The sequence below is a fragment of the Erythrolamprus reginae genome, chromosome Z, assembly GCF_031021105.1.
Source record: "Erythrolamprus reginae isolate rEryReg1 chromosome Z, rEryReg1.hap1, whole genome shotgun sequence".
NCBI lineage: Eukaryota > Metazoa > Chordata > Lepidosauria > Squamata > Dipsadidae > Erythrolamprus > Erythrolamprus reginae.
The window spans coordinates 59,230,818-59,254,925 of NC_091963.1; the positions used below are offsets into that span (position 1 = coordinate 59,230,818).

Sequence of the window (24,108 nt, forward strand, 5' to 3'; positions counted from 1 at the left end):
ATTTTTCTGCTCACAGCAAAAAATAAAAAATAAATAAATTAGAGGGAACATTAGTCCCAGGTCTATTTCAGAATCACTTCACCTATCATGCAGTTGGCCTCAGTGATACCTTTCAGGATACACCAGTGATGGTGAACCGTTTTTCCCTCAGTTGCTGAAACAGCGTGTATGCGTGTTATCGCCCATGTGTGAGTGCCCACACCCATAATTCAATGCCTGGGGAGGGCGAAAACAGCTCCCCCGTGCCTCCGGAGGCCCTCTGTAGGCCAGAAATGGCCTGTTTCCCAACTTCTGGTGGGCCCAGTAGACTTGTGTTTCACTCTCCCCAGGCTCCAAAGGCTTCCCTGCAGCCAGGGGGAGGGTAAAAATGTCGTCCTCATACCCCCAGAGGCTCTCTGGAAAGCAAAAGCATCCTCCCAGAGCCTCTGTATGAACCAAAAATCAGCTGGCCGGTACACACATGCCCACTAGAGCTGAGCTAGGGGAACAACTTGCGTGCCAGCAATATGGCTCCTCATGCCACCTGTAGCACCCATGCCATAGGTTTGCCATCACTGAGATACACCATCAACAATGAAGGATACAAGGGTCAAGAACACTCCAGTATCGCCCTCATGCAATGGTGTAATGGCAGATCTGGCCGGAGCCACTGCCTAATCACCAGCAAGTTCACATTGGTCCCATATGGACCAAACCAAGGTTTGGGTCAGTTGCCCTGCTATACTGGGTGGCTTCAAGCCTCCCTTAGTATGGTGGGCAGATCACCTAAGAGGAAAGATAAGTTCAGCACAGGTATAACCTTTCCTAACCAACAGCTCTTTCACAGTTAGGGGAAACATTGATCAGCTGTCTGGTGCTGATGGTATGCAGGGCAGCATGGGTTTAAGACATTCCTCAGCCTGCCACTTAAGTTGGTTATTTTTGGGATCAATTAGGGCAGACAGCCATTCAATCCCCCCTTTAATCAATCCCCCCACTTCAGTGGCGTCCTGAAGGCTATGGGTTTCACTACCCCAAAAATGCCATAGCTCATTTACCAAGGGAGATTGCTTGACATACACATGCAGGGCATTGCTCAGTGACTATGCCCTGCACCCTGCTCAAGTACCTACTACCAGTCAATGTTAGTGCAAATCGAGGAATGCCCCATGGAAGGGGGCGCATGTGGTAAGGTGGGAGGGGAACATTTCCGTGTAACCTGGCAGGATGGCATATGGTAGGCTGCGATTTACCACCCCTGAGAACACCATATTTTGCTAATAAGAGAGGATACGTACAAATGCGAAAGGCCTGGTCTGGTGCATCTTCCCTCCCCCCCACCCCTTTCTTTCTTCTCAAGAGGGGCAAGGAGGTTACCCTCTGGCCCCCTCCCTCACATGTTCCCTCACTGCCAGTTCTTCTATATGGCTTCTTAAGTCGGTCCACGCTGGTGTAGCTGCAGATGAGGAGATATTCTATGCCACCCCGAGTCCTTGGAGAGGGGCAGCATTGAAATCCAATTAATATTTTTTCCTCCCCTCTGCCCCCCTTCAACTTGGGACCTAGCAGTCGCTTACAGTCTTTAAAGGCCTCTGGGGGGGTGGAGGGCGTGGGAGTAATTTAGCTATTGATTGGTGGAGATGCCGGGGGCATGCCCTGGTGATAAAATACAGACCATAACCCCTAAAGGGAAGGGTTGGCAATTACAGGCATGATTGGAGGGAGACAGTCTCAATCTTCCAGGGAGAGATTGCACAGTTGGGAGCCTAGCTGACATTCATGCGAAGGGTTTAAGGGAACAGGACAGGAAGGGCACCAGGTCATCAGATGGTGTTCGAGTGGTAAAGAGGGGCCATGTGAGACCATGGACCTGTAGTCTCAGTTTACCGGCAAAGGCCGGGGTCTTATTGGGCCCCCCTTAATGGTCCCTAATTAAGGCTATTTATTTGTTCTGTTGTCCATCTCAGTTTTCCTGGGTAGGCCAGCACCAGGACACAACATGGAGATAGAATGGAGGAGCCAGACCTCGGGAGGCTGAATTGGAAAGTTCAGCCCATAGTGTGGAGTTGAATGCTGAGCCGGCCAGGAAGGCCCAGGAGGCCCAGGAGGAAGACATGGCTGTTACACCCCCCCCCCCCCAGCATAAAGGGGGAGTGGTGCTTTAGTGATACGTGAGGCCTTTGGCCCATTGTGACAAGAGAAGAGCTTGACCTTGATGGGAGGCAAGCAGCAGCAGAACGGTGGATCATGGTGCCAGATTGCCTGGCAAAGGGCTTTGGCCCCAATGTTCTGGTGCGGCTTGGCTCATCAGAGCAAGCTGTTATTATATGAGGCCTTTGGCCCAATAGGTGAGGCCAGTGTCCCACGTGGCAGGAGAAAGGCTCACCCTTGATGGGGTGGGGCACGCAGCAGCAGACCCGCAAGTTATGGCACTAGGTTGCCTGGCGAGGGGCCTGGCCCCAATGCTTAAAAGGACTTGCAGAGGTGCCAGCATGAGCTGGTGCAGGTTTGGGGGGGAGCAGTGGCCCCAAATAGAGATTTGACCACCCTGTTGGGGCAGTACGGGGTGAAAAATGGGGCTAACAGCACCTGTGTGATCTCGTTTGGGCACCTTTTGGAAGGTGATACTGTGCCCCTCTCCAGAAACTCAAGGTAGACCCAACCAGGGTGGTGGAGGGGGGATGCCTTTGGGGCTCACCTACCGCAGGCCTACAGGCAACAAGCTGGGAGTGAGCCTTCCCACATGCCTTGGGCATGGCAGAGAGCCAAGGGAAGTTCAAGGTCAAGGGCACCCCTCCCTTGCTCAGCAATGGAGCTTCACCCATAGTTGCCCAAGAATGTTTGGAACAGAAGTTCCGCTTCCTTTGATTTCCTCTGCAGATCCAGGTTTGAATTAATAAAGTGACCCATAAATGCCAGGTCTGTGGTCTGTATGCTTATTCCGCATCCGTCGCAATTAACATTCAAACTATCTGGTTCAGTATTAATGAGACATTTTATTATTCTCATCTCAAAAAGAGATTTGCATATCTGCTAATATCCTTGCAGGGGCATTGCACATGATAGCCCCTGCATAGATTTGGGATTTTCCAAGCCTGCTGATATTTCATTTCTATTTCTAGTTACTCTTTTTGACTACAGTTCTATTACAAATCAGCTGAATTTACTGGTAGAATGATAACAGTGAGTGAATAGGATATCTTTATATGATTATTATCTTTATATGAAGCATTGAAATAAAAATGGTTATTAAAAAGAAATGGCAGAGCCCATACTGATTTCTATTTATAAGTATCAGGAGGAAAGTATCAATGGCCTAGATTTAGATTTTATTTCTAAAAGTACAGAATAACTATATTGTTAAATTTCTGAATTTGTTCAAGTCCTGTGAATATCTGAACCTCAATTATTTTTTATGTTTGAAAGTAGGATCTTCACATGATATTATTTTAATAGCTAAATTAAAATACTTAGTATCTAAAATCTATTCAGCATCTATTCTGAAATTACCTCTCATATTATGGCTATTATAAAGTATATTAACAGACAATCAAATAACAAAGTTGGAAGAAACTTTGAAAGTCTTCTGGTCCAACATGCTGCACAAGCAGGAGATCCTATACCATTCTGGATAAATGGCTGTCCAATCTCTTATTCAAAACCTTTAAAATATATTAGAATAAAATAGAAAGAAAAGAAAATATGTATTAAATTTATTATTCACATCATTATTTTTCTATTATCTTATTATGATGTGGTTTTTCTTTTCATTTTCATTTTTGTTGTTGTTTATATATTGCAAACCTTCAAGGGGCTTACTGGATTGAGGAAAGATGTAAATGGAATAAATGTAAAAATATAATCTCCAACTGGGAGAATTATTTTTATGCAAGTGAGTTCCATGCACATACAATTTTGACAGGCTGTAAAGACGTATTTGATCCTTAAAACCTCAGATGCTTCTTACTTCCCTCTTTTACCATTTGCTTCAATTTTTTAAAATGGCTCTTCTGCTCTTTCTGCTTTGCTCTTTCAGAAAAATATTTCAATGCCAATTTAAAAAATACCCCAAATCAACAGAATTAGAGCTAGATACTGTCTCTAATGCTGAGTCCTCATGACAATAGCACCCGAGCTAGCTCCTCAGCTAAGGCAGAAGAACGTTGATTTTATAAATTTTCAGTATAAAGATAATTGCTGCAAATATAGATTTATCAGAAATGGCACATATTTTAAGGTTGTGTGTAATAATTGCTTGATATTTTTTCAACATGGGTTTTTTGTTACCTGCAATAAATATAGGTGTTTTGATAGCACTTCTGAATGGCTGATGCTTTGTTTCCATTTATAGAGAAGGTTTATATGAAACATTTTTTTGTATATAACTTTGAAAAATAATTTCTGTAAGAAAAGACTGAATGCAGGGGAAAACGATTGGCATTTGGCAAGAAACATCTGAGAATAACTTTAGTACAATGTTCACAAATTCTGTTTCTTCACTTTGTGCTTCATTATTAAGGACTCTTTTAATAGCCAACCTTTTATTTTTCTCCTTTAGAGGGGAGGCTGGGGGAAAACTAATTAAAGAGCTAACACGGTAAGGCTAACTAATTAAAAGTGGTATTTCTAATGTTTTTATGCAGGGGAAAATTGTTTAGTGTTTGAAGGTGTCTGAAAGCTAAATGAATGACCTATTTGGTGTTGTGTTGTTGAAAATGCCAATAAGTGACTTTGGACACATCACTTTCTCCAAGAAGGGTGGAGCTAGGCTACAAGTGAGTGAGTAATGACCACCCAATGATGTATTTAGGACTGAATCAAAGGTATAAAAGGGATTGACTTCTCCTACAACCCCTCTTTTGATTCAGTCTGTGATGAACAGGATGTATGCTTCTCCTACATCTAATTCTAGGCCTTAGCCTTTTGTCTTAATCATAATCCTTCAGCAGAAATTGGTTTCTACCTACAACCAGTCAAATATATGTTACTGGGAAGAGATTGACGGCACAGCAGCTGGCCTGGTCAGGGCCTTGAGTGTTACTGGGGCCTCCTCTTCAACAGCCGGTCTATGCTTTGTGAGGTACGGAAAATGCCTTCCTATCTGCTGCCTTTCTTTCTCGGTCCCCTTATGCTTGTTTGATGGTTGAGGAGACTCTTAACACAGCCCGGCTGGGGGTGGGGGCCTTTGACTCTCCCTCACTCCTTTTCCTCACCTTATTTTGCTGTGGGAGGGACTTATCACAATGAGGGTGTTAAAGCCTCACCCAAATGCTTTCCTTTAGAGAAAAATGGGGGGAATATAGAAACATAGAAGATTGACGGCAGAAAAAGACCTCTCAGAAATCACTACCCCTAAATCCTTCTCTTCTGAAGTTTTTGCTAACACAGAACTGCCAATACAATACTCAGATTGAGGATTCCTTTTCCTCAAGTGCATTATTTTACATTTGGAAACATTAACCTGCAGTTTCCATTGCTTTGACCATTTATCTAGTAAAGCTAAATCATTTACCATATTACAGACGCCTCCAGGAATATCAACCCTATTGCACACTTTAGAGCAGTGATTTTCAACCTTTTTGGAGCCGCTGCACATTTTTTTACATTTGCGAAACCCTGGGGCACATTGGGGGGGGGGCAGCTAAAAAAAGATTGGACAAAAAAATTCTCTCTCTCTCTCTTCCTCCCCTTCACTCTATTTCTTTCTCCCTCTCTCTTTCTCTCCCTTCCTTCCTCTTTCTTTCTCTCTCTCTCCATCCTCCCTCTCTTTTTTGCTCTCTCTCTCCCTCCCTCCCTCTGTCTTTCTCTCTCTCTCCTTCCCTCTCTCTCTTGCTTTCTTTCTCTCTCTTGCTCTCTCTCTCTTTCTTTCTCTTTCTTTCTCTTGTTTTCTCTCTCTTGCTTTCTTTCTCTCTTGTTCTCCTTCTCTCTCTTGCTCTTTCTCTCTCTTGCTTTCTTTCTCTCTCTGTTGCTTTCTTTCTCTCTTGCTTTCTTTCTCTCTGAGCTTCACGGCACACCTGACCATGTCTCGCGGTACACTAGTGTGCCACGGCACACTGGTTGAAAAACACTGCTTTAGAGTCATCAGCAAATAGGCAAACTTTCCCTACCAAACCTTCCCCTACACAAACATATTAAAAAGAATAGGACCCAGAACAGACCCTTGTGGCACACCGCTTGTAACCTGTCTCTGCTCATAATACTCTCCCTTAACAATAACTTTCTGATGTCTATGCTTCAGCCAGCTGCAAATCCACTGAACTATCCAGGGATTAAGTCCAATCTTCATTAATTTATCTATCAGCTCTTTATGTGGAACCGTATCAAAGGCTTTGCTGAAGTCCAGATACGCAATATCCATGGCACCACCTTGATCCAACACCTTTATGACATAGTCAAAGAAATCAATGAGATTAGTCTGACATGATTTGCTTTCAGTAAAGCCATGCTGATTGGGTCCATTTTATACACCTCTCTATCAGCTATATTTCCAGACTCTTTATACCTCCTATAGGCAGCCTTTTTTGCATTGACTATAGCCCTTACATCATTGCTAAACCATAACGGTTTCTTCTTCCTTTTACCTTTAGTTATTTGCCTTACATACAGTCCAGTGGCTTTTAAGATGGCCTTTTTAAATACAGTCCACTTGGTGCTTGCTTCTGCCATTTTATCCTTCCCCTTTAATTCATTATTTAAATATTCCCCCATTGCATTAAAATTTGTTTTTCTGAAATCCAATACTTTGGTTGCAATATAAGATTGGTCACAACCAATTTTTACCTCAAACCACAAACATAAATGGTCACTGCAATCTAAATTTTCTCCCACCTTAACCTTTGAAACCCAATTTCCATTCGTAAAAACTAAATCTAGAATATTCTCCCCTCTAGTCAGTGTCTTAACCAGCTGTGCCAGAACTGCTCCTGTATTCTTACTTTTGCATGTAAGGGCACTGGGGATATTCCAGTCAACATCAGGCATGTTGAAATCAGCCATAACCACAATATCTCCCTTTACTCCCATTTGGGTAATTTCATCCACCATCTTGTTGTCATATTCCTCAGATTGCCCTGGAGGCCTATAGATCACCCCAAATCTGATGACAGAACCCTCTTTAGTTTGCATGCAAACCCAGAGAGTCTCCAGATCTTTACATGTATTTTGAATTAGTATTGTTTTTAGGCTTTCCTTAACATAAATGGCTACTCCACCTCCCCTTCTCTCTTTTCTATCCTTCCTACACAATGTATATCCTGTTATGGATATTTCCCATTCATTAGAATCCTTAAACCATGTATCTTTTATAGCGACCAGATCCACAGAGCTTGTTGCTCAAGCTTCGAGCATTCATGCACATTACACAAAGAACATTATTATCATTATTAGTTTGCCCCTTATCATCAACAACTGCATCTATTTTATTTCCAGGTCCCTTTTCATAGGCTTCCAGAAACTGATTTATCCTCATTGTTCGGGGACAGAAATCATCCACATCAGTTACATCTCTGTCCCCTTTAACTAGTTTAAATGCCAGTCCAAAAAAGTTCTGAACTCCTCACTGAGCACCTGGGTGCCTCTGTATGATGGATGCAAACCATCCCTCTTAAACAACTCCCTATTAGACCACCTACTGACATCATGACTTACATAGCCAAAACCTTCAGCTTTATACCACTGCCTTAACCACACATTGATACAAGTTGTTTTATCCTCTTGACCACAAACTGGTAACACCTCTGAGAAAGTCACTGAATCAGTTATTCTGCCAAGCTCCACACTTAGACATTGGAAATCTCTTTTTACTACATTAATATTTATCTGGGACAAATCATTTGTGCCAAGATGCACCACCCCATCAACGTTATTACCTTTACTCACAGCTTTGACAATATTTGTACTCCGCCTCCTGTCCCTGCTGGCAGTGGCCCCTGGGAGACACCTCATCAGCTTCACCACATCCTTACTTAGGAATTTCCTTTGCTTTCTATTCATTATGCACAATACCCATATATTTTAAATATCCTATTTTTTCTTCTAGGTCTCAGAGAGTCAATTCTTTCAGTCAAACTTTACTCAGTCTAAGTGATCCAATAGCTGAGTACAGAAAAGAACAATCCTCCTAAGAACAATAGTTAGACAATACTTACTCTCCTTGCTACAATTGGTAAACATTTATAGTCTGATCCAGCAGTGAAATCTAAATACTTTCCCTACCAGTATGGAAGCTTAGGCAGGAAATCCTACACTACTTCAGACAGTTGGTTATCCAACATATGCTTAAAAACTTCCAGTGTTGGGGCATTCACAACTTCTGGAGGCAAGGTTTTCCACTGATCAACCATTCTGACTGTCAGGAAATTTGTCCTTAGTTCTAAGTTGCTTCTCTCCTTGTTTAGTTTCCACACATTGCTTCTTATCTTACCCTCAGGTGCTTTGGAAAATAGTTGACTCCTTCTTCTTTGTGGCAACCCCTGAGATACTGGAACACTGCTATTATGTCTACCCTGGTCCTTGTTTTCATTAAATGTGCCATGCCCAGTTCCTGCAACCATTCTTCATATGTTTTAGCCTCCAGTCTCCCAATCATCTTTGTTGCTCTTCTCTACACTATTTCTAAACTCTCATAATCCTTTTTCATCGTGGTGACCAAAACTGAATGCAGTATTCCAAGTGTGGCCTTACTAAGGCCTTATAAAGTGGTATTAACACTTCACGTGATCTTGATTCTGCCCTCTGTTAATGCAGCCTAGAATTGTGTTGGCTTTTTTGGCAGCTGCTGCACACTGCTGGCTCATATTTAAATGGTTGTCCCCTAGGACTCCAAGATCAAAGTCTACTAGTTTGGCCCACTTTGGACATATTGGTAGCAGCAGCTGGCAGTGGTTTAGAGCAGCGTTTCCCAACCGGTGTGCCGCGGCACAGTAGTGTGCCGCGAGACATGGCCAGGTGTGCCGTGAGAAGCTCCAGCTGGGCGGGGCGCTGCCGGCGCCCCTGCCTGAGTGTCGTCCTGTGGATGGTCTTGGGCTTCACAGTCGCTTCCTGGTTCCCTCTCCTCCCACCGCCTGTGTCTCCCGCCGTCGCCTCCCACCAAGCCGTCGCCCGTTGCCGTGGGTTCCTCGAGTGGGAGCTGCCGCTTCCCTCCGTCCAGCTCAGCCACGCTGCCGTAGAAAGCACAGAGGTTATTGCCACCGCTTCTGCCTCCACTCAGGGAGCCACCGTGGTCACCGCGCCTTTTCCTCTCACTCAGCTCAACCACGATGGCTCCCTGAGTGGAGGCAGAGGCGGCGGCAATAACCTCTTGGCGGAGGGGAAGCGCTGATGGGCTCTTCTCCTTCCCCACCCCCGCGCTTCTCTCCCGCCCTGGCTTTTGCTTCGCCCCATGATTTCCCCGCAATTTCGTCCAGGCCACCTCTTGCCTCCTTTTGAACTGCGGGGAAATCTGTGGGCGAAGCAAAAGCCAGGGCGGGAGAGAAGCGCAGGGGTGGGGAAGGAGGAGAGCCCGTCAGCGCTTCCCCTCCGCCAAGCTGCCTGCTTGTCCTCGCGCCTCGTTACTACCTCCTGCCTTTTTCCAGGGGCCTTGGGAAGGTACCCAGGGAAGGGGGGGATTGGGGGTGGCTGCAGCGGCTTCTCGTCCTCCTCATCGGGCTGCTAACGCCCGCCCGGCCCCTCTTGCATGCAGTCCCTTCACCGAGCGCTTTTTTCTTCTCACAGCTGAGGCAGGATTTGGAATGTCGGGGGTGGGTGCGTGCGGGCTCCGCATCCCCCTGCCACCCGGAACATTTAAAATAAGAAAAACCTTCGCCGGCCTCCGCAGATAAGAAAGGAAGAGAGAGAAAGAGAGAGAGAGCAAGAGAGACATAGCAAGAGAGGCAGAGAGAGAGAGAGAGCAAGAGAGACATAGCAAGAGAGGCAGAGAGAGAGAGAGAGAGAGAAAGAGAAAGAGAGAGAAAGAAAGAGAGCTAGCAAGAGAGAGAGAAAGAGAGACAGAGAAAGAGAAAGAGAGACAGAGAGAGAGAAAGAGATAGCAAGAGAGAGAGAAAGAGAGAGAAAAAGAGAGAGAATGAAAAAGATAGCAAGAGAGGCAGAGAGAGCAAGGGAGAGAGAAAGACATATAGGGAGGGAAGGAGGGAAAGAGAAAGAGAACAAAAGAGAGAGGAAGAAAGAAAGAGGGATGGAGAAAGAGAAAGAAGGGAAGGAAGGGAGAGAAAGAGTGAGGGAGAAATAGAGCGAAATGGAGGAAGATTTTTTTTTTGTCAAAACTTTTCTTTAGCCCCCCCCCCCCCCCCCGTTCAGTGTTCCCCAGGATTTTGAAAATGTGAATAATGTGCCGCGGCTCAAAAAAGGTTGGGAAACACTGGTTTAGAGAACTGTTATGGTGGCCACATGGATTTGTACTGTTTTGTTTTTGTGAGCCGCTCCAAGTCTCCGGAGAGGGACGGCATACAAATCTAATAAATAATAATAATAATAAAAAACATTCTGTGCATGTGCAGGTGAAAAAATGGGTACAATGGTGAAATGTGCAAAGTTTATGCACAAAACACAATGGCAAGGTTCCAAGTAGCATCCAAACTAAATCAAAATCCTAGTCAAGGTATTCCTCAAAGTTCCAATTTACTGCCAGACCAATCCTGGCACTTACACTGTGAAAATCGAATTTGAGTTTCCCACCCAGTTGAAAGTTCACATTCCTTGTCCCCTGCCCACAAATGTATTACGTTGCCCATTCAAATTGTGCCAGCATGGCTAGTCTTCCTTCCACTTCCGCCCAGGTGCATGGGCATAGGATGGCCTTGAATGCTTTCTGACTGCATCTGTTACCTCCTGAAACATGATACTTAGTAAAATGTGGCTGAGAGAAAGAAATTTCTTAGAGATGACATGGAGTCAATTCTACTTTTAAAAGGTGATAGATATGACTAAGTCAACCTATTCTCCAAAGCACAAAGAACAAAAGGTAGAAACTAAACAAAGAGAGAAGTAACTTAAAACTAAGGAGAATTTTCCTGATAGTCAGAACGGTTGATCAGTGGAAAACCTTGCCTCCAGAAGTTGTGAATGCCCCAACACTGGAAGTTTTAAAGCATATGTTGGAGAACCATCTGTCAAAAGTAGTGTTGGGTTTCCTGCCTAAGCAGGGGGTTGGACTAGTAGATCTCCAAGGTCCCTTCCAACTCTGTTGTTGTTGTTGTTGTTGTTGTTGTTATTTTATCCCTGGTCTGATCATCAAGTTCCAGAATTGTTTTACAAATGTGTAAGACAGGAAGAAAAAGGAATTCTATTTCTAGAATCATCTCCTCTCTCATGCACAATCTGTCTACCAGATATCATTTATTTGCTTACAAAACATTCATGATATATAATCTGTTATATGGGGTAATGTAAAAAGTGGAATGCTTTTTGGAATGCTTAAAAATTCTGAGATTACAAAACAAGGCATGCTTTCATGGCCCCATTCTGCATTGCCAGTAAAGTATACCCCATCAACAAATCCTGAGAGGGTTACATGATTGCTGACCTACTTCCCAACTTAATAGCACTTGAGACTTCTTCCTAGGCTTGACTAGTAGCTATGCGAGCTATTTGATGTGAAAGCATAAACATCAACACTGCAATAAGTATGATTTCACAAGTAATTGAAATGGCGTGAAATAATGTGGAGGGGTATTTTGTTGTTGCATTTTCAGTGTAATAGAAACAAATTATTCTTGATACAATAAGCAAGTATCAGTATATAAAACACTATTTCTAATACAAAACAGGGAGAAAACAATCCTAGAAAAATATTGTGATTTTAAGGTCATAATACTGTACGTAAATTTTTATCACATTTACTGGACACCCCCAAAAACTGGTCTGATATGTGATTAAAAATATTAGATATTTCCTTTAATAGTGGATCTTTTTATAGCATTCTATCGAGTTTTCCAAAGAGTTTTTTGAAATAATTACATGTGTGATTTAATCAGTGATTATATGCAAAGCATTAAAGGAACTATATCAAGCATGAAATGAGAGAACATATATTTTCTATAAATATTTTGAAGATTTAATTTTTTTATGAAGTAGCATGCATGTTAGAAAATATCTTTTAATATTGGCAGCTTTTACATTTTCTATCTATTTACATTTTAATCTATTATTGCTCTTGTGTAGGTACTGCAATGTTAATAAATATTAAATGAAGAAATATTCTGTGGAAATATAAACACAAAACCTCAATGTGTTTTTGAAAAGTTTTGCATTTGAATATTATTAATATTTACTCTGCATATTGTGCATATGCTTTCATTCTGGTTTGATAAATGATCCTTGGGGGAGAGAGAAAATACTAATAAACTATGCAACTATGCAGTGGTATTAGTGCCATCTCCATGCCTTTTGAGAGATGTAATTCTTTTGAAGAAATCAAGTGAAACAGTAGCTTTTATCCTATCAACAAAGGGGCATTTTTAACTCCCCTAAAGATTAAAGCTGAATTGTTCCCATATCCTTTGAATGGGAACAAAACAGTTGTGGTATGAGGACAATGTATATTGATACAAATAATGTATCAGAATAGAGTCCTAATAATCAAATAAATGATATTTTATGTTGGACAGTAACCAAGATGGAGAATTGCATTACGTCCATAACAAGGAGTGTAGAAACAGAGGCTGAAAGCAAGCAGCTGACAGAAATTCAGAACAGGATATTCAGTCTGAATGTGTTTAGTCAGTCTTTTAAACTCATAGTAAATTCCTAGAAAATATATCTTGTGAAAATAGTTGGGTTCTGGTTAGAATTGGCTAATAGAAATTGTGTACAACTCTATTTGAATTTGGTATTTATTTATTTATTCATTCATTGAATTTCTGTACATTGCTCTCAGGTCTTATTGAAATTATCAGCAATATTTTGCAAGAACGTTGTTACACAAATATGATCTTGTCTGAACATCTTGGACATTTTTGGAAAATTTATAATTGCTGATCATATCATTTATATTAGAAAGCTTATTCTCTAAATTAAAAGGCTTACTGCAAAAGTACTGTGCATTGAAGGTGAACAGAAGTGCTAAATTTTTCACAAGGTACATAAATAATTAGTGCCATGTGTGTGCATTAGTGTTTTTCTGTCTTTTTCTGTCCTACACATCAAACTACAACTGAGGAAGCTGGGCTTTGCTTTGATATCATTTTATATTGCATCTCTTGCTGAATTCTGTTTTTTTTAATATATGACCTTTGTCCTACATATCTGCTGTACTCTTAGCATTCTTAAAGTGCTGAGAGCCGGGCAAAAGGATCTTTCCGTTTTCACACCTCTGTTTCCTCTGTGCCCGGGTGGGGTGCAGCTCCTATTTGAACGCGTAACCAAGAAATGTGCTCAGGAAGAGAATAAAGCTTTGATGGTGTAAGATAGGATGTCAGCTAGCAATAACTTCATACGAATATAATCACTGATTAACCACAAGTTCTTCTTTGTGCCGACCACAGGTACTTTCGATCTGTAATTCTCATCTCTGTATTTTTACATCATATAACCTTGCCCCTTTGATGTTTGATTGGATATTTTATTCTCCGCTTTTTGAATATGTGTAAAAAACCCCAAGGGACAGATTTACAACTGTTCAGACATCATTTTATCCTGCTGAACTGCATGCAATAAACCTGTATCCTGTATCCTCCTGTGGTCTCTGGTCCCTTATTGGCATCAAACATCTGTGTTTCTGCAACATTTTCTGGCGACCACGAAGGGACTAGACGGGAATTTGGATCCCTCTGGACGCCCGCCTCGGTGGCGTCTGCCCCAGGTGTGAAAGAGGAACTGTCCAGGCACCATCGGAAAATTTTCTCCGAGGACCTTCCTGTTGATACCGGGGCAGCCACGCTGACGGTTTGCGATCCAAGAACCACTCCTGAGAGGAAACCAGAGATCAGGACATCTGTACGCCGGCCTGGAAGAGTAACCGAGTCTCCAAGATAAAAGGCAAGTCCTAAGGCGAGGCCTCTGTAGTGGACACTTTTTAGAGACTGGTACGAGTCTATCTCTCCCTATGTTGAGGGACAGAGGCGAGGACTGATCACCCTCGTTTTGGCTCGTTCTTCACTGAGGGACTCACAAGGTGGGTGGCCTGTGTTTCTGAGAGAAAACGTTGTGTGTGTGATTGCCTACCGTGGTTCCCACAGGTGGCTGTGAGCTCCAGGACCTTGGGCCGGTAGAGATTGTGTGAAGTGAATAAAATTCCTTTTGTGTCTCTTTTTTTTTTAATTTTTTTTATTAATTTTCTTGAAATAAACAGACACACATACAAACATTAAACATAAAGTGGGGGTGCATTTCCCCCGCTTCTTTTGAAAGTATACATTCAAGTACAGAAAAAGAATACATAGTTGAATATATGTTAAATGTTAAAAGGTCTAGTAATTTTGGGTTAAAGTTTTACAAATCTTAAGTACAATGTAAATATTAGGTAAAATTCTTAATATATTGCTTATACGTAGACTAATATAACATAGTCATCAAAAAATACCTTTAATGTAGTTTTAACTACTATACTAATATACCATAATCATCAAACAAAACATTTAAACTAATTTCAACTACTATACGTATATAAACCAAAATTCTTAATATGTTACTTATACATAAACTACTATATCATAATCATCAAACAAATCAACTACTATACGTATATAAACCAAAATTCTTAATATGTTACTTATACATAAACTACTATATCATAATCATCAAAAAATACATTTAAACTAATATTAATATTGTTATCACCTAGGTAAAAACAAATACAAAAAATTAACTAAAAATAAATTTATATATCTTATTTTTTCTTATCTATCCATTTATAAACATTGTTCCATGTTTCATAAAATTTAATATCTTCTTGATCATTTAATCGTCTTGTCATCATGTCCATTTCAGCGCAATCTAATATTTTAACTATAACTTCTTCTTCCTTGGGGATTTCCTCCCCCTTCCAATTTTGCGCATATATTATTCTAGCCGCAGTTAATATGTGTATAATTAAGTAAAGAATTTCTTTCTTGAAAGTCTGATTGGTAACTCCTAATAAGTAGAATTCCGGGGTATTATCTATATCTTGCTTTACTATTTCTTTTAATATTTTCTCTATCATCTTCCAGTATATTTTAGCTTTACCACATGGCCACCATTGATGGTAATAGGTTCCTATATCCTTCTTACATTTCCAGCATAATGGGGATGTTTTGGGAAACATTTTTGCTATCCTATTTGGTGGGAGATGCCATCTGTAGAACATTTTGATTTGGTTTTCTTTTAATGAAACTGATTTGGTCATTTTCCAGTTGTTAATCCAAACTTTCTCCCATGTGTCTATGTCTATTTCCTTGCCAATATTTCTACACCATCTTATCATAGTACAGTGATCCCCCGCTCGTTGCGAGGGTTCCGTTCCAGGAGCCCCCGCAACGAGCGGGTTTTCGCGAAGTAGCGATGCGGAAGTAAAAACACCGTCTGCGCATGTGCAGACGGTGTTTTTACTCCCACAGCGCTAGCGAGGAGCCGAAGATTGGGGGCGGCGCGGCTGTTTGCCGCCGGCATGGGGGGCTTCCTAGCAGCCCCCCAAACCCGGGTTGGGGGCCCGGGGGGCGCTGTCTCTCGGCGCTTTCGTGCTGAGTCCGGGAGCGAACTCGCTCCCCGACTCAGCTGGAAAGCGCCGAGAGACAGCGTGGACAGGCCCGTTCCTTGGCGCTGTCTCTCGGGGCTTTCGTGCTGAGTCCGGGAGCGAACTCGCTCCCCGACTCAGCTGGAAAGCGCCGAGAGACAGCGTGGACAGGCCCGTTCCTTGGCGCTGTCTCTCGGGGCTTTCGTGCTGAGTCCGGGAGCGAACTCGCTCCCCGACTCAGCTGGAAAGCGCCGAGAGACAGCGTGGACAGGCCCGTTCCTTGGCGCTGTCTCTCGGGGCTTTCGTGCTGAGTCCGGGAGCGAACTCGCTCCCCGACTCAGCTGGAAAGCGCCGAGAGACAGCGTGGACAGGCCCGTTCCTTGGCGCTGTCTCTCGGGGCTTTCGTGCTGAGTCCGGGAGCGAACTCGCTCCCCGACTCGGCTGGAAAGCGCCGAGAGACAGCGTGGACAGGCCCGTTCCTTGGCGCTGTCTCTCGGGGCTTTCGTGCTGAGTCCGGGAGCGAACTCGCTCCCCGACTCGGCTGGAAAGCGCCGAGAGACAGCGTGGACAGGCCCGTTCCTTGGCGCTGTCTCTCGGGGCTTTCGTGCTGAGTCCGGGAGCGAACTCGCTCCCCGACTCGGCTGGAAAGCGCCGAGAGACAGCGTGGACAGGCCCGTTCCTTGGCGCTGTCTCTCGGGGCTTTCGTGCTGAGTCCGGGAGCGAACTCGCTCCCCGACTCGGCTGGAAAGCGCCGAGAGACAGCGTGGACAGGCCCGTTCCTTGGCGCTGTCTCTCGGGGCTTTCGTGCTGAGTCCGGGAGCGAACTCGCTCCCCGACTCGGCTGGAAAGCGCCGAGAGACAGCGTGGACAGGCCCGTTCCTTGGCGCTGTCTCTCGGGGCTTTCGTGCTGAGTCCGGGAGCGAACTCGCTCCCCGACTCAGCTGGAAAGCGCCGAGAGACAGCGTGGACAGGCCCGTTCCTTGGCGCTGTCTCTCGGGGCTTTCGTGCCGAGTCCGGGAGCGAACTCGCTCACGGACTCGGCTCGAAAGCGCCGAGAGACAGCGTGGACAGGCCCGTTCCTTGGCGCTGTCTCTTGGCGCTTTCGAGCCGAGTCCGGGAGCGAACTCGCTCACGGACTCGGCTCGAAAGCGCCGAGAGACAGCGTGGACAGGCCCGTTCCTTGGCGCTGTCTCTCGGCGCTTTCGAGCCGAGTCCGGGAGCGAACTCACTCACGGACTCGGCTCGAAAGCGCCGAGAGAGAGCGTGGACAGGCCCGTTCCTTGGCGCTGTCTCTCGCCGCCTTCGAGCCGAGTCCGGGAGCGAACTCGCTCACGGACTCGGCTCGAAAGCGCCGAGAGAGAGCGTGGACATCGCCCGTATCTAGAAGAAGTTGCCACCCGAGCGCTCTTGCCCGGCGGGAGGCGAAGCATATGGGTGGGGGGGCTGTCAGGACACCCTCCCACCCCAGCACTTTGCATCCCGCCGGCAAAGAGCAATAAGGCAGCAGCTTCTGCCGGACACGGGCAATGGGCGGGACAGAGAAGCGGGAAGAATCAGGAGGTTCCTTTGGCGGCTGGAGGCTGCCTGGCACCCGCTGCAGCCAAAACAACAAAGCCAGGCAGCCCCCAGCTGCCAAAGGAGCCTCCTGATTCTCCCCGCTTCTCTGTCCCGCCCATTGCCCATGTCCTGCAGAAGCTGCCTCCCGTGCCGATGTTCCCCGCCAAGCCCAGTTCGGCTTCCCTGGCTGCTTGGCCGGAGGGGGGGGGGCTCGGCCAAAAGGGGCTGGAGACGCAGCGATTTGCCTCCCGCCCCTCGCCCCTGTGCCACCGGCACGTCATCTTCCCTCCCAGACAAAAAGGCCGGCCTTTGGGGATGAAGGGGTGTGTTCAGCTCTGCGTCTCCAGCTCCTTTCGGCCGAGCCCCCCCCCCCGGCCAAGCAGCCAGGGAATCCGAGCCAGGCTTGGCAGGGAACATCGGCACGGGAGGCAGGAGACGATCGGGCGACCGGAGCAGCAGCCAGGGAAGCCGAGCCGCGGGCGGGACCAGGTGGGGGCTGGAATTTCTCCGCCAGGGCGAAGGGCGGGCGAGCGGGTGCTGGGGAGGGCTTCTCGCCCTCCCGACAGCAAGAGGGGGGAGCGAACGGCGTGGGCAGGCGAAGGGCGGGCGAGCGGCAGCGAGGAGTTTGCGTGGGCGGTGGGGAAACTCCTCGCTGACGCCAGCAAGAGGGGGAAGACCCAGGGAAGCCGCTGCCATCTACGCATGCGTGCCCGGCACGCATGCGTAGATGGTATTTTTGACTTCCGGGTTGAAAAATAGCGAAGTACCCTGTTCGCAATGGTTGGGGACGCAATAAACGGGGGATCACTGTATCTTTTAAAGTCAACTCTATGTTTTTATGAACAATGAGGAATTTATATATTTTCCCTATCATTTTGATTGGATTAGTAGTAATTAGATTACTTAACAGATTTTTACTTTTGTTAAAAATATAAAGAGTTTTATCCTTCTGGTATCTAGATCGAATCTGGGCATAGTGCCACCAGTCTATTATTATCCCTTCTTCTTGTAATTTATTCCTAGATTTCAGCTTCATCTGGTCGTTTAATAGTTCTTTATATCTATAAGATATTTTCTTGTCTTTTATGGACTTTGGATGCGTTATTGCTTCTAGGGGGGCAAGCCATTCTGGGATATTTAAGAAGTGATTTTTCTTTATATCTTTCCAAACTTCTAGTAGATACTTCCTTAATGTATGCCTTTTAAAATATGAGTGATTTTTTTCCTTGTCGTACCATACAAATGCATGCCATCCAAGCATGAGATCATGTCCTTCTAAGTTTAATATTCTTTTGTTCTCTAGAGTTATCCAATCTCTAACCCATGTTAATGCGGCGGCCTGATAATATAATTTCCAATTTGGAAGTCCAAATCCTCCTCTTTCTTTAATATCTTCTAGGCAATTTATTTTTATCCTTGCTTTTTTCCCTTGCCATATAAATTTTTTAACTAGGTTTGTCAAAGTTTTAAAAAAGATTCCCCCTGGATTTATTGGTATTACCTGGAAGAGAAATAAAACCTTGGGTAGAATATTCATCTTAATTGTTGCAACTCTTCCTAGAAATGATATTTTCAAGTTATTCCACATTGCTAAATCTTTTTTAATTTCTGTTAGTAATTTTGTATAGTTATCATTTTTTAATGTTATTGTTTTCGCTGATAGATTTATTCCTAGATATTTTACTTTTTTAACAGTCTTTATTCCAGAGATGCTTTCTAATTTGATTTCTTGTGTTTTGCTCATATTTTTAGTTAAAAAATGTGTTTTACTTTTGTTTATCTTTAAACCTGCTACCTTTCCATATTGTTCAATAGCTTGCAGTAAAGTAGAAACTGTTGTTATCGGTTCTTCAATTATAAACGTTAAGTCATCTGCAAAGGCTTGAACTTTATAAGTTTCATCTCCTACAGTTAAACCTTTTATTTTAGGATCCGCTCTTATTTTAATTAATAGAGTTTCAAGAATCATAATAAATAGCAATGGTGATATAGGACAACCTTGACGAACTCCCTTATTTATGTCAAGTGTTGGTAGTTGATTATTGTTCAATATTATGTTGGTTGTTTGTTTTGAATATATAGTGTCTATTAAGTTAACAAATTTTGGGCCAAATCTCATTTTGTTTAATTGCATTTTTATGAATATCCAATTGATGTTATCAAAGGCCTTTTGGGCGTCTAGAAACATTAAAGATGCTGTCTTGCCTGGATATTGTTCATAGTACTCTAGTGTGTTTATTACTGTTCTAAGATTATTTTTAATTTGTCTCCCTGGTAGAAACCCATTTTGATCTTGGTGTATTATTCCATTTATAACTCTTTTGAGTCTGTCTGCATAAATAGCAATAAATATCTTGTAATCTACATTTAATAATGATATAGGCCTATAATTTTTATTTTTTTCTGGGTCTGTGCCTGGTTTGTGTATTAAAGTTGTTAGTGATTCTGACCAAGATTTAGGAATTTTGCCCTCAAGTCTACATAGATTGAAAGTTTCTAACATGTGGTTTCTTATTGTTTCATTTTCTATCTTGTACCATTCTGCCGGTATAGCGTCTGGGCCAGTGGCCTTATTGCTTTTCTGTTTTTTAATTGTTGTTAGGAGTTCTTCCATTGTTATTGGTCCATCCATGGTGGCCTGTTGGTCTTCTGTTATTTGTGGTAATTTTGAAGCTTGTAAATAATTAAAGACTTCATCTTCGCTAACCTTATCTTTAGCATATAGATCTTTATAAAAATTATACACAATGTCTGCCTTTCCTTCTGTGTCATATTTTATTGTACCATCTTTGTCTTCTAGTTTTTTAATTAATTTTGATTGGCTCTGTTTTCTAAGTTTATATGCTAGCCATCTGCCTGGTTTATTTGCGTGTTCAAAATAGTGTTGCTTTGCTCTTTTAATTTTTTCAGTTATTTGGTTTTGTTCTATGATTCTAATTTTATGTTTAATTACATTTATTTCTGTTTTTAAGTTTCTATTCTTGATGTGTTGCTGCGATAAAAATTCTAATTGTTTTAATTCATTTATTAATTGTACATACTTTAATTTGTTTTCCTTGTTATGTTTTGCTGTGTAGGATATTGTTAATCCTCTTATGTAAGCTTTAACTTTGTCCCATAAGTTCTGTGGAGTGGTATCTGAAGTTTTGTTGATTTCAAAAAATATTTTTAGTTCCTTTTCGATCCAATCCTTATATTTCTTATCATTTAATATGTTTCTATTCATCCGCCAGTTGTTCTGTTTGTTATTCATTCTCATAGAAACCACTATTGGATTGTGATCGGCCCATGTATTAACGTCTATCTCAACTTCTCTTATTTGTTCTGCAACCATTTTTGGTGCCCATACCATATCTATTCTTGTCCAAATTTTATGGGGGTTAGAGTAGAAGGTATATTGTCTCTTATGGGGGTGTCTTTCCCTCCAAATATCATTTAACAATAGTTCCGCTTTCATTTTTTGAAAAGTACTAGGTAGCAAATTCCTTCTTGTTTTTTTGCTTTTTTTCCTTTTATTGTTACCTCCCCCCCCCCTGAATGGTCTAATTGTCTGTTCGCAATAGCATTAAAATCACCTATTATTAATACATTTTCAATAGCTAGGTCTATTATTGTTTGATGTAAATTTTTATAAAATGTCATTTGATCTTCATTAGGAGCATAGATAGAAACAACAACTAGAGGTCTAGGTTCAATATCAACTTGTACAATCAATATTCTACCCTCATTATCCTTAAATATTTGTTTGGAATTTATAGAATTCTCAACATACATCACTACACGTCTTTTTTTTTGATCTGCTAATGCAGCATACATTTTTCCAATTTTGGGATTCAACAGTAATTTTTGGTTATTTTTTTTAATATGCACTTCTTGTAATATTGCAATTTGAGCATTTTGATTTCTAATTTTAGAAAAGATTTGTTTCCTTTTCCTTGGTTCATTAAGTCCATTGACGTTTACAGAAAAGATTTTTAAGTCTTTACTTATTGTCATTTAGTAGGTTTTTTGGTTTCTCGCTGAGGTTGAACTCTTCTGACACCTTGGTCCTGCTCTATTACCTGAGCAGTAGCCCCCAGATCTTCTTCTTGTTGGGTTGCTGATTTTTCCCCTGGTTGCTGTTGAACTGGTTGTTGTTGGACCACTTGTTGCTTATTTGTATAGTCCAGGTGGCTGATGCCACTATTTTCAAAAAAGTACATAGCTTGTTCTACATTTTCCAATTTGTATCTTGTAGAGCGCCATGTCAGAGAAAGACCTTGTGGAATAAGCCAGCGGTAAGTTATATTTTCTTTGATCAAAATTCTAGTTAGAAAGTGGTAATCTCTTCTGTTTTCTCTGACGCTTCTTGGAACTTGTTTTAATATTTTTATTTCAACTCCTTGATGTTGGAGTTTGGAGTTTCTTGACCAATGGAGTATGTCATCTCGCAGAGCTTTTCTTGTGAATTTGATGTGTATCTCTCTTGGGAGGTTGTGGCGACGAATGTAACTATTCGAAGTTCTGTAAACTTCATTGATTTCTTTCAGTAGTGCTGTGGGATCCTCTTGGAGTATACCTCCAATAGTTTCAGCCATAGTCATTTTTAAATCTTCATCTTTTTCCTCTTTTATATTCTGAAATCGTAGTCCATACGAAGCACGTTGCATCTCCAACTGAGTGATTGATTCATCATATCTTCTATATCTTGCATCAGCTCTCCCTTCAAGGTAGTCCATTCTTTTTTCATTTTTGTCAGATTTCTCTTCAACTTTTTAAACTCGGTCATCACTTTCTTGTAGTGTTTGTTGGATCTCCTTTATCTGGTCTTTCATCTCTCCCATATCAACTTTCAATTGAGCCATCTCCATTTTAAATTCTGCCAGATCTGCTTTTATAGCTTCTCTTTGTTGTGTTGCATCCTCTTTTATGGCCTCTCTTTGTTGGGTAGCGTCTTCTTGAGATTTAAACATAAAGTCCTTCAAAGTATTTAAGGTTTCTTGTAGTGTTGCAAAATTAGACTGCATTGTTTTATCTTTGTCTTTGTCCTTGGTAGACATGGTTAATACCTGGTGCGACGGGGAAGGATGCGGTGACTCTTGTGGAGAGGGAATTGTTGCTGTAGTTTGTTTTTTGACCGTTTTAACAAAGGTTGAGGTACTTGACATTATCAAATTTGAATCCACTGTTTAAAATTTAAATTAATTTAAATTAATTTCAATTTATATGTAGTAAAAGGAAAAAAATTCCTATAAATTCCAAATCTGTTCAATCTATTTTGTTAACAATTTCCCTTGAAATATAACTATATGTACCAATTCAATTACTAACAAAATTCAAAATATGTTGTTATTTTTAAAACTTTAAATATGCAATGCCAAAAGGAGCAGGTGTAAAACTTTTAAAAATAAGAGAAGAGTAAGAGTTAAAAATAAGTAGTCTGGTAAGAGGGCAGGATAAATAAAGAAAAGGAAAAAATATTAGCTATCCATAAAAAAATAAAAGAAAGTATAGAAAAGGAAAATTATGGGAGAAGAAAAGGAGAGGGAGAGAGGAGAGAAGAGAAAATTAGTAAAAAGAGTGGAGAGAATTATTCTAGGGGAGAAAAAAAAAGGAGGTGGTATTTTAATTCAGCTAGTTAAAATAGAGCAGGAAACCAAGGTTTGTTAACAATGCATATGCTTCAAATCAGGTTTCTTTTAAAAATAGCAATGCACAGAAGAAAAGGGAAGGAAAAGAATCAAAGAGAAATCAGGAAAAAAAGAATAATTATTCAAAAAACACAATATCAGTATTATATACTTATGTTCTTCTTATAGGTCGAGTAGTTGTGCTGGGGAGTAAGGGATGTAAATCCAGGTATCAAAGAATAGAGTTATACTTGATTCCAATTTCAAATTCAAAGGGGAAGTCAAATTAATAGTTTTCGTGTGCTTAAAATGAAGTCAGTTTATTTTCCAAGTTCAAGACAGAAGCAGAGAAGCAAATCCCAAGATGGAGTCAGGTTAAAATTCGTACAGCAAGGCAGATGTTAAAAAGTTCTCAGCAAATAATCCAAAAGCAGTCAGCAAATAATCCAAATAATCCAAAGACGATCAGCAAGTAATCCAAATAGGTTAATCCAGGAGTAAATAATCCAAAGGAAAGGTTGAATAGCTAGTGTTTCAGTTCCTTCTATTTTCCATTTATTTTCTAATTATTGCGTTATTTCATTATTGTGAAAAAAAACAACAAGATGAGAAAAAAGACAGCAAAGCTGTGTTCCTCCGCTGTCAGAATTTAAGCCCGGAACACTATATTTTTAACGATCTATAAAAAACAAATTCTAATCATCATTGCAAATTTCCTTTAGCAATTTAAGTTTTCTAAATAGTCATATCAAATTTAAATTATTTTATTAATCCATAGGGTAGAAAAAATATTTTTTAAGTTCCAAAGTTCAAGTTCAAGATGGAAAAAATGAAAGTGAAAAAATTAGATTCGGCTGCTATTTGCAGATGAATCCAAAAAAGGAAAAAACTTTCACCTTCGCCTTATTGAAAAGGAAAAAACTTTCACTTAGAACTTTCGCAGCGATCAGGTCTTCTGGTTTTAAACATGAAACAAAAAGAGGTTTTTGTTTTTTTTACCTTGGGTCCTTTATCTGGTGTATTCTTTTTCGGTCAGATTAGTTGTGATACTTTCACTTCTTGAGCTTTATCTTGCTTCCCACTGGTTGAGGGGAGAAAGCGCTGGCCGATCCTCCTAAGCAAGGAAGATCGGTTCTCCCGTCTCCGAAGCTGCGGGGCGAACCGCTGCCTCCAGAGTCTCAGCGACGGCTCCTCGGGCAGAGGGGAGCCCCCTGTTCTGGGATCGGGCCATCCGAGCCCGATCCGATCGCGATTGCGACCTTCGGAGGGGGTAGAAGGGATCTCGAGGCAGAGCGCTGCCAAAGAGATCCCGCTGCG

At 42.1% G+C, this 24,108-nt stretch overlaps 1 protein-coding gene across 1 annotated transcript in view; it reads left to right on the forward strand.

Moving 5' to 3' along the window:
- Window positions 1–506: 506 nt before the first annotated feature.
- Window positions 507–24,108, forward strand: part of LOC139153829 (uncharacterized) — a 28,395-nt gene continuing 4,793 nt past the window's right edge. Inside the window, 1 exon segment of the mRNA XM_070728249.1 lies at window positions 507–699. Coding sequence (XP_070584350.1) covers window positions 507–699 — 193 coding nt within the window.